Below are 11930 nucleotides of genomic sequence, written 5' to 3'. Positions count from 1 at the left end.
GTACACTTGCGTCTGCCGGCTGCGTATTGGCGACGCTTACCATGATGAGTCGCGTATGGGGAGGTGACACCGACGGTGCGGTTTCCATCAATTGAACTGGTGCGGGTGTCGGTACTTCCCATTGCTGCGTCCAGTCGATGCTTCTGCAAGGAAATATATTGGTCACGCCCATGCTCACGCAGGTCACGCACGGATGAAAAGATATCTCTGACATAGCAGGATCCCTGCAAGTTTTTCGTCAATAAAAGTGCAGAAATCAGAGCTGAAGAGTCCTGATACCATTCGCTGTCCAACAGGGGGAAGCTGGCTGAGAAGGAGAAGCCATGGACGTAAAATTTGGTCGACTTGAGAAATTGCAGGTCACACTGGCAGTGTGGAAGGATTTTGTTACAACACGACACGTAGCCAACACGGACAAACAACTTTCGGGCTTGTAGACAGTCAAAATTAGTTAAGACAGCATGCTGTAATTTAAATAACGAATAGGTACTTTACACGATTTGCTTGCGTAGTACTATGGTGAAGCCTTAGCAGATATTTTTTTGTCTAGTCTGCCTAACAGTACTCCTGTACATTGCTCAAGTGCATTTGTCTCCTCTACCTTGGCGTCTGCGCAGCCAGCCCACCTAACCTTGAGGTTGTCATCCACAAGGTAGACGTACCCGACGTGTTTGTTTACCATACCAAGGTGTTCGCGTACGAACTCCATGTTTTGACTCGACACTAAGTATGTCGAGTGTAGCTCTGGGGGGACCGACTTGGCTATTGATGATAGAAATAGCGACACGAGAAAGGACTTCAGAAGGTTTCTTGCAAGTTTATCTGCACATATTGGTACAGCGGGTTCGAGAGATACCTTTCATTTGTCGGTATCGTGAAACCATTCACGTGTATCTGAGTATGCTCAGCGCCGAGGAAATGTTAAGGAGACATGAACGTACCTCTGACATCCTTGTGGACAACATAGATATAACGGAGATACGACCTTCACACATGCTGGCGGTATGTTTCTTAGATTTCGTATCCAGGCTCGACCCGACGATGTTTGGGAAATAAAGTGCTTTCTGGGTACATCGTCAGTCTCCTTGCCATCGTGAAGAATTATAGAACATACGTCCTCGCGGATCATCACACTGGGTGCTATCCATGTTTTGCCACCGTGCCTCCTTGTTGCATTGAGGTCAGTAAAATAGCCCTTCGTGGCTTCTTTCACCCTTGCAAGCAGTCAAAATAACTTCAAACCCAGTCAATTGTAGCTAACTTACAGGTGCTCTCTTTGCGCCAAGCGCGTCTCCTGATTCATCAGCTCCTCCCTGGTGTCCGCCCATGTTTTCAGGACAGGCGAAGGTCTCTCCTTCACACCGAGCGGGCGCTGCAGAAACGGTAACGTTGTCAACTCATCGGGAGTTGCCTTCACTGACGGTCTCTTTTTCCGCAGATCCATGAGCTCCAGAAGTCAAATTCCTTGTACATCCAGGACGCTGAATAAACCTGCGCAGGATAGCTGTTTCTTGCCACCGTGAATGGACAAGTGCACGGACAAGCATTTGGTCAAAAGTAAAGATTCCTAATCGGGAATATGAAGGTCCCATATCACGTGAAGGTATATAAACGGCAAGTCGCGCTCCGTGTCCGTTTGTTGATCATCATCCCTTTATCACAAACCACCACCAATCTAATAGTCGCCCAACTCAACTAGCGCTATCAATGGTATGTCCTTATTTTGTATGGATTGGAGCGCAATTTAATCCGCGTCCCTTTCTAGTCTGGCAAGGGTCAGTGGATTTGGGAATTCTGGTCGACTCAAGTTTAACACGGCGGTATACGGTACAGGAAAGCTGGCAAATCTTCTGGCGGAAAGGCTGGCGGCGAAGGCAAGTCACAGTCGCGTTCTGCAAAAGCTGGCCTTCAGTTTCCTGTTGGCCGTGTCCATCGTCTTTTGAAGAAAGGCAACTATGCCCAACGTGTCGGCGCAGGCGCTCCAGGTAAGTCGAGTAACTCTCAAATAAGCCTACCTGATCCAACACCGCACGTTTACAGTCTATCTTGCGGCGGTTCTTGAGTACCTTGCTGCTGAGATTCTCGAGCTTGCAGGCAATGCCGCCCGTGATAACAAGGTCGGTGACCCTTCTGTCTCTTGAAGGGCACGGGCTGATAATTGCCACAGAAACAACGTATTGTGCCCCGTCATCTTCAGTTGGCCATCCGAAACGATGAAGAGTGAGTCGTTTTCCCGGCTCAAAAATCCCGTGACTCTGATATCGCATAGATTGAACAAGCTCCTGGGTGACGTAGTTATCTCGCAAGGAGGAGTGGTCCCCTTCATCAACCCTGAATTACTGCCTAGCAAATCAAGGTACGCTGCGTGTTGTATGCCTGTTCATTCAGATTTAACATTCTTTACAGCAAAGGCAAGAAGGAGGGTGCAAGCCAGGAGGCCTAAATTTCTGTGGATCACCTTTATGTTCCTTTTACAAACTTTTTTTATTGGATTCGATCTTCTTGTAGTATCATATATCCGGTCGTTTTTCAGATGTAATCCCTGGTGCCGAGGACCATTGACGTCAGACGATATGTTTGTTTGTACTTGTTGAATTTACAAGGTAGTCCATGTTGCAGGCACTATTTGAGTCTCCACTCCTTCGACAGGACGGCTCTAATTTCTACACAGGTCTGAGCTGAAACAATGGCTCGGTTTTACTCTCTCAGTCGGCGAGAGATTACACTCGTTCTGTTCTCCGTCATGATTTTTTTGGTCTTCTACAACTTCGATGCGACTTCCGAATTCTTTGCAAATCCTAACCTGTTTGGCATATCCTCAGCTGATGGTGGTCTCGACACGGACATATATGGGGACTGGGTGTCTGACGAGAGACGCATATCCAGCGTTCATAAGCAGCAAGAGAAGGAAGATGCCTCGGAAGGAGATATATGGCTAAAGACCGATCGTATACCTGAGGCGCAGAAACAACTCATCTTCGGAAACATTGGTGTTAACGATGGTTTCATGCACTGGGGAGAAGATATGCCTGAAACTCAAATAGTGAAACACGTCGCTGGTAGGTGCGCTGCAATTGCTTATGGACGTATTACTGATAATGTTGTTTATCAGGATTCTCGATCATGGACAATGTAATAATGTGCAATGGCACAATTTTCATTGTGACGGATTCTCCTTCAAGCTTCCCTTCGTTGGGTTCCATTGCATCGTCTGCTGACAACTCGCACGAAGCTCTGCTTCCAAGAGAATGGGCCATGCTGTCGATCGAGCAAGCTAGAGACATACTTGGTTCATATGGTGGATTGTGAGTATCACACGTGTGCTATTCTGACCGCTCTTAACATCGTCTAGGATTCAAGGCACGAGTTGGCTAGCGTATGACGCAATTCCGAGTTTGTCGACGCCTGCATCTTCATGAGTCGCTTCCTTACATAACATATCTAGGCAATTACACGCTTTTCTCGCTCTGGGGGATCCACAGCTCTCTGAACACGTCGACGTCTCCAGATCCTTTCCGTCCCCCACGACGACTTTTTTTCCCGAACATTCCTACTTACAAAGGAACACAACCCGACCTCAATGGACCCATAATTAGACGTCAACGTTCGGACAGTGGTTTTCATCCATACCTTCCCAAGGCCGCTTTTCCATTGCTCGGGTTGATGTATAAAGAAGATTGGGAAGATTATGCGCTCATGGAAGTCCCTTTCGTTTTCGAGAGGCTGGTCGTCGCCGATTTTGGTGCAGCTGCACGTTCTGCAAACGATGTGCCTCCATTCGCTCTCCCGCTTGTTGGCCTGAATGCGTCAAAGGAATGGTGGGAGCCAATTAGGCAGAATCTTGCCAAGTTCTTGCATGTAAACCACCGCGCACAAAACCTCAACAGCGGACAAGAAAAAACGGTAGTCACTTATATATCCCAACAAGATGCCACAAGCGGTTCAAGGCTGAAGAGAGCCAACCATGATGCGTTGGTCAACGCTCTTGAAACGTTGCATGAAAGCAACGACTTCGAGGTCAACATAGTTTCTTCAGAGAGTCCCTGGGCGGAAAGGTTGTCAGCCGTCGCCCAGTCTAATGTAAGTCTGCATCACTTGTAAGGGTATAGCGCTACGACTCACATGCGTGAAGGTCGTTCTGGGTGTTTACGGAGATAGCCTCGCCGACAGCGTATTCATGAGGCCATCAGGACACTCAGCTCTGATGGAATTTTTTCCCTCTGACGTCTTTACTCGCGACGCAGAAACGGCGGTTCGTTCCTTAGGCATTCGCTATATCGCCTGGTGGAATGATCGGTACGCTCTGTCTTTGTATTTTTCTTCTCTGATGCCTCATTTCATCCATTTATAGGCGGTTCGAAACCGACAGTCTTCCATCTGTCGCTCCAGGGAGCGACCTTGCTCAAGAAATTCAGATTGACCCTTCTTCAGTCGTGCATGCCATCCTGGAAGTGGTCACTCGCACATAGATATTGTCGGCGATAGGTTCCATTTAATTGCGCAGTCACATGGACATTATATCTGTAGAAGCATTTAGACTTCTTCAACTGGACTACCAGCAGCCACGGTCGAACTTTGTTGTCATCATCGTTGCCGAGTGCATCACTGTGACTCCTGGACTTTTAGACTAGCTTGAAATGCCTTTATCAATCTGTTCGCCCATACGATTGCTCTTCACTTACTCACTGAAGAGGACATGTGGAACTAAATTCCTGTGTCTTTTCCGTAATCTATTTACTCCCGAGGGACGCAAAATAGTGTAACTCTTCTTGAACTCTCCAATTGTATAGTCAATTTGATTAGTCCGTCGCGTATTGAGAACAAAAGATGCGTGTACTTGTATTTTACGAGGTTGGATCAGACGTTCAGAGACTGCAGTCAAGGATCTGCCGGAAGACTGGACGCGCAGTGTTGATTAAAACCTAAGCACATATTTTTACTACGGTGCACTTCCAACTGGCAGTACTTATCAGCTACCGGTGCATTAGTGCCCAGCTCAGCAGCACTAGTCTTCCTGTTGTAATCAGCCCTAGGCCATTTTTCCTGGTCTTTGCCCTCCTCTATGTCCTTTAAACCACGCTCACTTCGGAGCCGCCGGCGTATGATGGAAAATAGTCATCAGCAGCGCTTCTAAGAGGCGGCATTGTGCTCAGACCAGACCAGCTTGATGAAGTCCGGGATGTTCTAATCCCTCTTATTCGCGATCGTGGGGTGGTTCACAACTTCCCTTCCTTCTATACAAGAAAAACTAGGAACACCCAAGCCCTGGTGCAGCATCAGGTTCATAGCGAGACTCTGCAGTAGATCAGAGGATAAACTGGATCTCTCGAATCTGCTGCAACGAGCCAAAGCCTGGTAAACCGGCGCCTGGGCTGGTGTGTTGATTTGATAGTGGATATGTCGTCATTTCGCTATAGAGGTGAGTCAACAGAAGCGGTGGGCTGGGATGACCGAGTTTGGCAGATAGAAGAGTTGGTATGGCGTTCACGACCAATGATTTGGGCTAGGTAGTTCGGGTTGAAAATCAGAGGCTTTAAAAGTTGATTGGATTACATGTGTCAAAAATCTTTCATGATTGCTAGATGTTGGCACGGTGAAGTGATTGTTGGAACTTGACTGGGGTGCTGAGTGTACTTCGATTCAAGGAATGCTGCTTTTATATCGTTACTACAAGCTCGATTATCAGACTCACTGACTCGGACGTTTCGTGTATTGTTTTGATTTGCTCGGGCAATGCATTTTTCCGCCTGTCTGAGGCTTAAGCTTCAAGTTTGCAACACATTGTGATGCGGTGAGGAACTCCGACATACCGTGAGTTGCATGCATCCTGAACGTAACAGTGACGCGTCGGATATCGATGCGTCAATTCCTGTTTCAAGTGAGTGTTTCTGCACCATTGTGTCATCTGGTCAATGGCTTTTACTTGACCGTCTGGTGAGTCCGGACTTCGCATATGATCTCATCACCAGGCTCCACATTTAATCGTTCGTACAGGAAATATGATTTTACTGTTAGCAATTGCCAGACTGCTTAGCACTCCAAATCCAGGTGAATGAAGCGAGGAACTCCCACTTACCGTAGTGAGTTGCGTGCATCCTGAACAGCCACGTGTCCTTGTCAAATCCTGTTTCAGTACCGTTGTGCATTTGTGTATTCAATTTAAGCTTAAAGTTTGAATGAAAGTGATAGTTCTGCTGATCTTGCCGATGATGAAAGCAGGGCTCGGCCCGGCCCGGCCTAGTTGGGCTTCTTTGCACAACACTACACGGTGAGTGTCTCTGGACTATGGCCGCATCGCGTTTCTTGTTTCTGACATTATGAAATCTGAATCCCATCCAAACCGGAATCTCGCTTGCGTAGGTTTCAGTGCACCCTACCAAATCATTCGAGTGAAACAGGTTAATGGGCACTTTGCCACCGACAAGCAATATCTTCAATGAGCAATTCTTAGATAGACGACAGATCTTCATCGTGTCGTCATGGTAAGTGTCGTCCTTCGAAATATCATGCTGGATTCGGATGTTCTATGTACAACATTTACACATCCCTGGTCCCTCCCTCATACCACCTACTATGAATTGCATTTATGCTATAATCATGTTGCAGCAGTGTATCCGCGACTGTGTACCTGCATGTCACGAGCGAGGCATGAAGTTCCGAAAAGCACTACGCTACGATAAAGCTCGAAAGACCCTGACTAATCTACGGTACTGTGTGGCTACTACTTCATTCCTACCCCTGGGGTCCCCTACCACAATATCATCTTCTACTCTTCCCACATGTGACCTTTCTGATTTTCTATGACATAGGCATAAACCTGCGACCAGTCCCGACAAAAATGCGTCACTCCCAAACCATCTGTGGCTGTCATCAATCCATCAGGGTCGGTAAAAAGTGGATCGAGAGTGATATCAGAATTGCAAAGAATTGCTTGTCGCAATATATTGAGGCAATGACCACTGTGACCGTTGGGCCCATTGATGAGGGCTAGCCGGATCATTTGCAGGCAGTGAATTTGGTGAAACATGGATACCCCAAATAGCCGTCCTGGCACAATTTGTGAATGGTGAATGTCTGACACACGATCTAGTGATGACGATGATACCATTTGGTCCCAGCCGTACAAAACCCTGGCCTCGTGGAAAATGATCGAGCGATTTCCAGTCTGACCAAGCCATGATGTCTGATGTACCATAATGTTCCGAACTGTTGAATGTTAATGCAACAGTGTCCAAGCGGAGGGGTAATTCTGTTGGATGATCCTCGCCAATATAAGCTACATTGAATATGGGTGAAATTGAACTACTATTGCCAGTGAAAACGACAACGACATACTATACTGCCCATCATCAACCGACGGGGGTTGCAAGCGCAACATAGTGAGAATGTTCAAAAAAATGCTGATGGCCAAAGCACCGTGCCAAAATACCCGCAGAATTTCTGAGGATCGACGTGTGAGGTTGTTAAGCATTGCTGGATGCGACCTCAGAAGAAATTTTGGTCACTTGTTTACTGACAAGAACAAATAATCTTGAGGGAGATATAGCTGACAAGTACAACATACTACGTGGCACCCTGCTTTACTTTGTGGTGTGCGTTTTGACGATACATCAATCAGATCAAGGGAGGTCTTGCCCGGATCTCCGGGAGCCACACCATCATCTGTATATACGCGTACCCACGGTACCATCCTAGTTCGTCCGACACCCGCATAAGGAGCTGTATATTCCATGACGAAATATATATGTCCATGAGTCAATGACAATTGCATGGTGTCAGGGGAAGTAGGGGGTGGCTGGGGCTGGATGGTAACTTTACGGACCAGGAAACAGCAATGGTGGCATCGGCGGCAGTTTCTCGAGCAAGTACAGCACATCGAGGTTTTGTTGTGAATGTAACAAAATATGGGAGAGGTATGTCGAGAAAACGTTTGCAGGCGCGGGGGAATGACCTATAAATTCTGTTCGTGAGGTGATATACATGCACGCCACGTCTTCAACCCACAACGCAATGGAACGAAACAGATCGCTCTGGTGTAAGAGGCATTTCAAGAGCTAATTCCGGCACGATAATGGAACCGTCCATAGACTGAAAGTCTGTGTCCGGATGAAAAAGAATGGTAACTTCCGGCCTGTAACTTGAGCAGTAAGCATCTGAAGGGCCCTAGTGGTGCCTGGCATTTGATAACGCACATCCCGTTGGTCTCCGATATGTCTGAGGGCCCCCACACTGTAGTAACGCGATAAGACACTTCAGCGTTCTCCACAACAGATAGGCCTCCCCGTCTGCTATCACAAGGCATAACATGGAAGGTGAGAGGCATTTCCTCACCTGGTTGACTGCCGCGAGGAGTTTCGAAGCTGAATTCGCATGATCTAAATGCAGGGCATTCAAACTCGAGTCACTGGGAAGTTATGGTACCCTAAACATGTCGCAAACAACAGAAAGCGGGTCAAGGAGAAGTGAAACAGGAATAACAGCAGAGGACGACAAGAATATGTGCTTGTATTTCGAAGTTTTAGGTCCTTGGGCAGATCCGTCATCTAGGTCCTCCTTCACAGAGACATACTCAAACACGCCTTCGATCTACAACAGCGATAGTTATTAAGTTCATGTGCATCACTCATCAGACTTACAGATATGTTCAGCGGACCGTTTTGTGAGCAGTTGGGATGTCGGATAACTTTGCCTTCGACCTTGTCATGATCTCCGAAGACTGAGCCAGAGATCATTCCACCAACCCCGACCTGGTTCGCCACTTTAACGGAGGGGCTATATAGTTGCATATCAATAAGTAATCAACCGTGTGTACCAGTCAATGACCCATCGCTTGGTTCACACGACTGGACTTGTGACAGTGAGTGTGAAGTTTGAAGATGACTGTCGAGCCCCGCGGCCTGCACGAAGCTCAATGGCGGTGGCAATGTACCGGGATCGAGACAAAGGTGAGGCTTGATTCGGAGTAGCAACGACATCCAAGCATGTGACGACCAAGTGGTCTACACAGAGGCCAGAAGATAAGCTATTATATTACCTGTTCTACTTGTCAAATTGGAGTTCGCAAAGAGCATCAGTTGAACGGCGCACCTGGGCGGTCACTGTAGGGGAATGAAAGGAGACACTGTTATAAAATCAATTATTATGACAAGTTGACAATGTACATGAGTTACACTAACAGTTGAAAAGTGCGTGCGCGCGCCGGGGTGGGGTTTGACGCGGCATAGGATTGGCAAAGTGTGGAGGTTGACATTAATACAGAGGATGTTGGGGAGAACTTGTCGTGGTGTGAGTGGTGTTTGACCCAGCCTGAATGAGACCTGACATGACGTGGTTGGGGCTTGAATACAGAAGTTGCATCGGACTTGACAAGGTGGGGTCGAGGTTTGAGACAATACTTCAACCCTGCGTTTGAAAACCAACATTAGATCAATGATTAGAGGCGATACAGGACAAACGCAGGACACATACTACATTACTGAGTAGTATGAACGTGGTGGACAAGTACTGTAAATATGGTGAGAAGTGAATGTAACAAGTACTCCAGGACCTGTACGCAGATGGACATTCAGATGTTTGATCATTGACGACAAAGTGTTTGGAATTCATGTCGAGCGACATAAGATGGTGTTTGAACATGATGCATGATCTATACCCTAAGATTTGTGACAGTGCCGCGTCAATTTCACGGGCGCAGTGCAACGAAGTCCCGCTGCCTACTGTAGATGAGGTTGTGATACTGACTCAAATGAGCGTGGTTGGTCCCGGCTTACATGCAAATCAGCCCATCTAGAACGAAAATAGAATGCGTTGAACGAGGCCCTATAGGTGAATCATTTTGATGTATATCGATATCCTGGTTGCTGCCAATCCGTCATTGTTTCTTACATCTAAAACTTGAAACCGCTCGTCCAGACTCCAAACCATCGGCGGGTGTGTAAGAGTCTTCATAAGTGCCACAAACCAAATATGTACAACATTATGTCCTCACTAACATCGTTCGTATAGCGAATATGATTTTACCGTCACCAGACCACATCCAAGTGAGTATTTTTTTTTCAAGTATTGTTGCTAATAGCTTATCCTTCAGTGCAGCAATATCGACTCATCAGTCCCTGTCTTCATATGCTTCATCCGTCTGAAATATCATGCTGGATTTGTAATTCATTCATGTGTGTAGTGCTCGTTGCTCATCTAGTATTTCAAACGAGTCATGGTTGGACATATATTTCTCTTCCAATCGCGTTGCTGACGTATGAAATTTGAATATTATCCAAACTAGAATCTCGCCTGCGTAGGCTTCGGTGCGCCCTACCAAACATTCGGGTGAAACAGGTAAATGGGCACTTTGCCACCGATAAGCAATATATTCACAGACCTTCATAGTATCACATTCATCTCTCCAAATGCACGATCTGGAATATCAACTTGAAGACTATGGAGAAGAGGCAATTCTCCTCCCCAGCGAACGCTTCATTTCTAAGCCTCGCGAGGCAGATCCTGCATTCGAACGGTCCGTTTGCCAGTGGGCCAAACTCGGACTCTATGTCCTAACAGTGGCTTGTGCATGCTCGTTGTATGTCACCTCTGCCAGCATTTCCGGGCAGCATAATGCCCATGGTTTGCGGCAGCCGAGCCAGTTCCCAGGTTTGGAATTCGCTCAAGAGCTCGCACCAAAAGGTACGCACGTTCAGTCATCATGGGCACCTTTTCAGAATGGAAAGCAGGACCTATGACGTACTTTCCAAGCACAATCGTACGGGCAAACAAAGCCTTACCTGACCAAGTGTATACTTCGGGCTCACATGTCATATTGAGCGACGACGTAAGTGGATCTCCACCTGAAGTCACTCGGTCACTTATGTCGTCCCCAGGATTCAATGTTCTTCCAATGGCACCTACGCAAGTCGAAATTCACATCTTGCTATATCGACAGTGTTGTTGCCACTCCGGAAGATGGCCTTGCGGCCAACAAGACCTACACCTCATCTGGCTCCCTTACCCAGATTCAAATTTGGAATGTCACCACTCCTACAGAATCCATGAAGCGCCTCAGCTGGAACTCCCGACCCCAACGAATCGCACTAATGGGTACTGTCGCATTTCTTCCTGAGATAGAGAAGACCGAGCAGTTGGAATTACAAGATGGATGGCAAGCACTGATGCCGACACGGTTCTCCTGTGGCGAGAAAATGACTGTTAGCATCGAGGTGGCCTGCGAAGGTTGTAGACTTGAATTTCAGCAATTGTTTTCATCTCCTCCGTTGGGTGAGTGCAGGCAGTTATGTTACAGGTTTGAGGTGTTAGATTAATGCATTGTGCAGCTTTCGACTTGATAGAGATAGGGTAGTGTGTATTAGTGCTTGATAAAAAGTAGGCTGTGGTTTGTAGCCCTGTTACCTGCGCTTACTTCGCGGATCAATGTACCCTTAACAGAGTGTTTCGTGGCCTAGATCGGAGCCTTGAATGAGAAATCGTAGCGGCGCTGGGAAGCGCCAATACCCGACTCCAGGAAACAATGATAGATTGGCAGCAAACAGTAGTATATCGATATACGTCAAAATCATTCACCTAGCTAGGCTTCTTGTTCAGCGCATTTATATTTTCGTTCTAGATGGACTGATTTGCATTGAAGCCAGGACCAACCGCGCTCATTAGTCAGCATCGTGTATTGATGAAATTGAGTCACGCGGCACTCAGAGTACATACCATGTTTGAAATTTTGAAACACCATCTTATGTCGCTTGGAATGAATTCCAAACACTTTGAATCCTCGTTAATGATAAAACGTATAAGTGTAGCATCTGCGTACAGGCAACCCTGGAGTACTTGTTGCATTCGCTTATCACCATGTTAAATATTTACAGTGCTTGTCCTTCGCGTTCGTACTACTCGGTAATGTAGTGTGCATCTTGTCTTGTATTACCTCTAAT

At 46.9% G+C, this 11930-nt stretch overlaps 2 protein-coding genes across 2 annotated transcripts; one reads left to right on the top strand and one right to left on the bottom strand.

Annotated features, from left to right (window-relative positions):
* The first annotated feature begins 1647 nt into the window (after positions 1-1647).
* On the top strand, positions 1648-2630 carry BJ212DRAFT_1418035 (histone H2A). The gene is made up of 7 exons (XM_041337582.1): positions 1648-1710; positions 1766-1775; positions 1833-1985; positions 2041-2117; positions 2168-2220; positions 2270-2356; positions 2407-2630. Exons 1-7 carry the CDS (start codon positions 1708-1710, stop codon positions 2441-2443), a joined length of 420 nt encoding a protein of 139 aa, XP_041184887.1. The 5' UTR covers positions 1648-1707; the 3' UTR covers positions 2444-2630.
* A 5584-nt stretch (positions 2631-8214) lies between these two features.
* Positions 8215-8905, bottom strand: BJ212DRAFT_869771 (uncharacterized protein). Its single transcript, XM_041344247.1, has 3 exons — positions 8637-8905; positions 8332-8586; positions 8215-8229 (listed from the first exon to the last, which is right to left on the bottom strand). The coding sequence occupies exons 1-2, from the start codon at positions 8784-8786 to the stop codon at positions 8413-8415; spliced, it is 324 nt and encodes a 107-aa protein (XP_041184886.1). The 5' UTR covers positions 8787-8905; the 3' UTR covers positions 8215-8229; positions 8332-8412.
* Between the last annotated feature and the right edge of the window lie 3025 nt (positions 8906-11930).

This window comes from Suillus subaureus (genome assembly GCF_016647635.1).
Source record: "Suillus subaureus strain MN1 chromosome Unknown BJ212scaffold_536, whole genome shotgun sequence".
Taxonomy (NCBI): domain Eukaryota; kingdom Fungi; phylum Basidiomycota; class Agaricomycetes; order Boletales; family Suillaceae; genus Suillus; species Suillus subaureus.
The sequence above is the reverse complement of the archived record's forward strand: the minus strand, read 5'-3'. Positions and strand labels throughout refer to the sequence as shown.

Bases quoted from the DNA above. Each gene is read 5' to 3' on its own strand.
- BJ212DRAFT_1418035 (XM_041337582.1), top strand. The intron at 1,986-2,040 runs GTAAGTCGAGTA...GCACGTTTACAG, and splicing joins TGTCGGCGCAGGCGCTCCAG to TCTATCTTGCGGCGGTTCTT. The intron at 2,118-2,167 runs GTCGGTGACCCT...TAATTGCCACAG, and splicing joins ATGCCGCCCGTGATAACAAG to AAACAACGTATTGTGCCCCG.
- BJ212DRAFT_869771 (XM_041344247.1), bottom strand. From the start codon at position 8,786: ATGCAACTATATAGCCCCTCCGTTAAAGTGGCGAACCAGGTCGGGGTT. The intron at 8,587-8,636 runs GTAAGTCTGATG...TCGCTGTTGTAG, and splicing joins ACGGTCCGCTGAACATATCT to ATCGAAGGCGTGTTTGAGTA.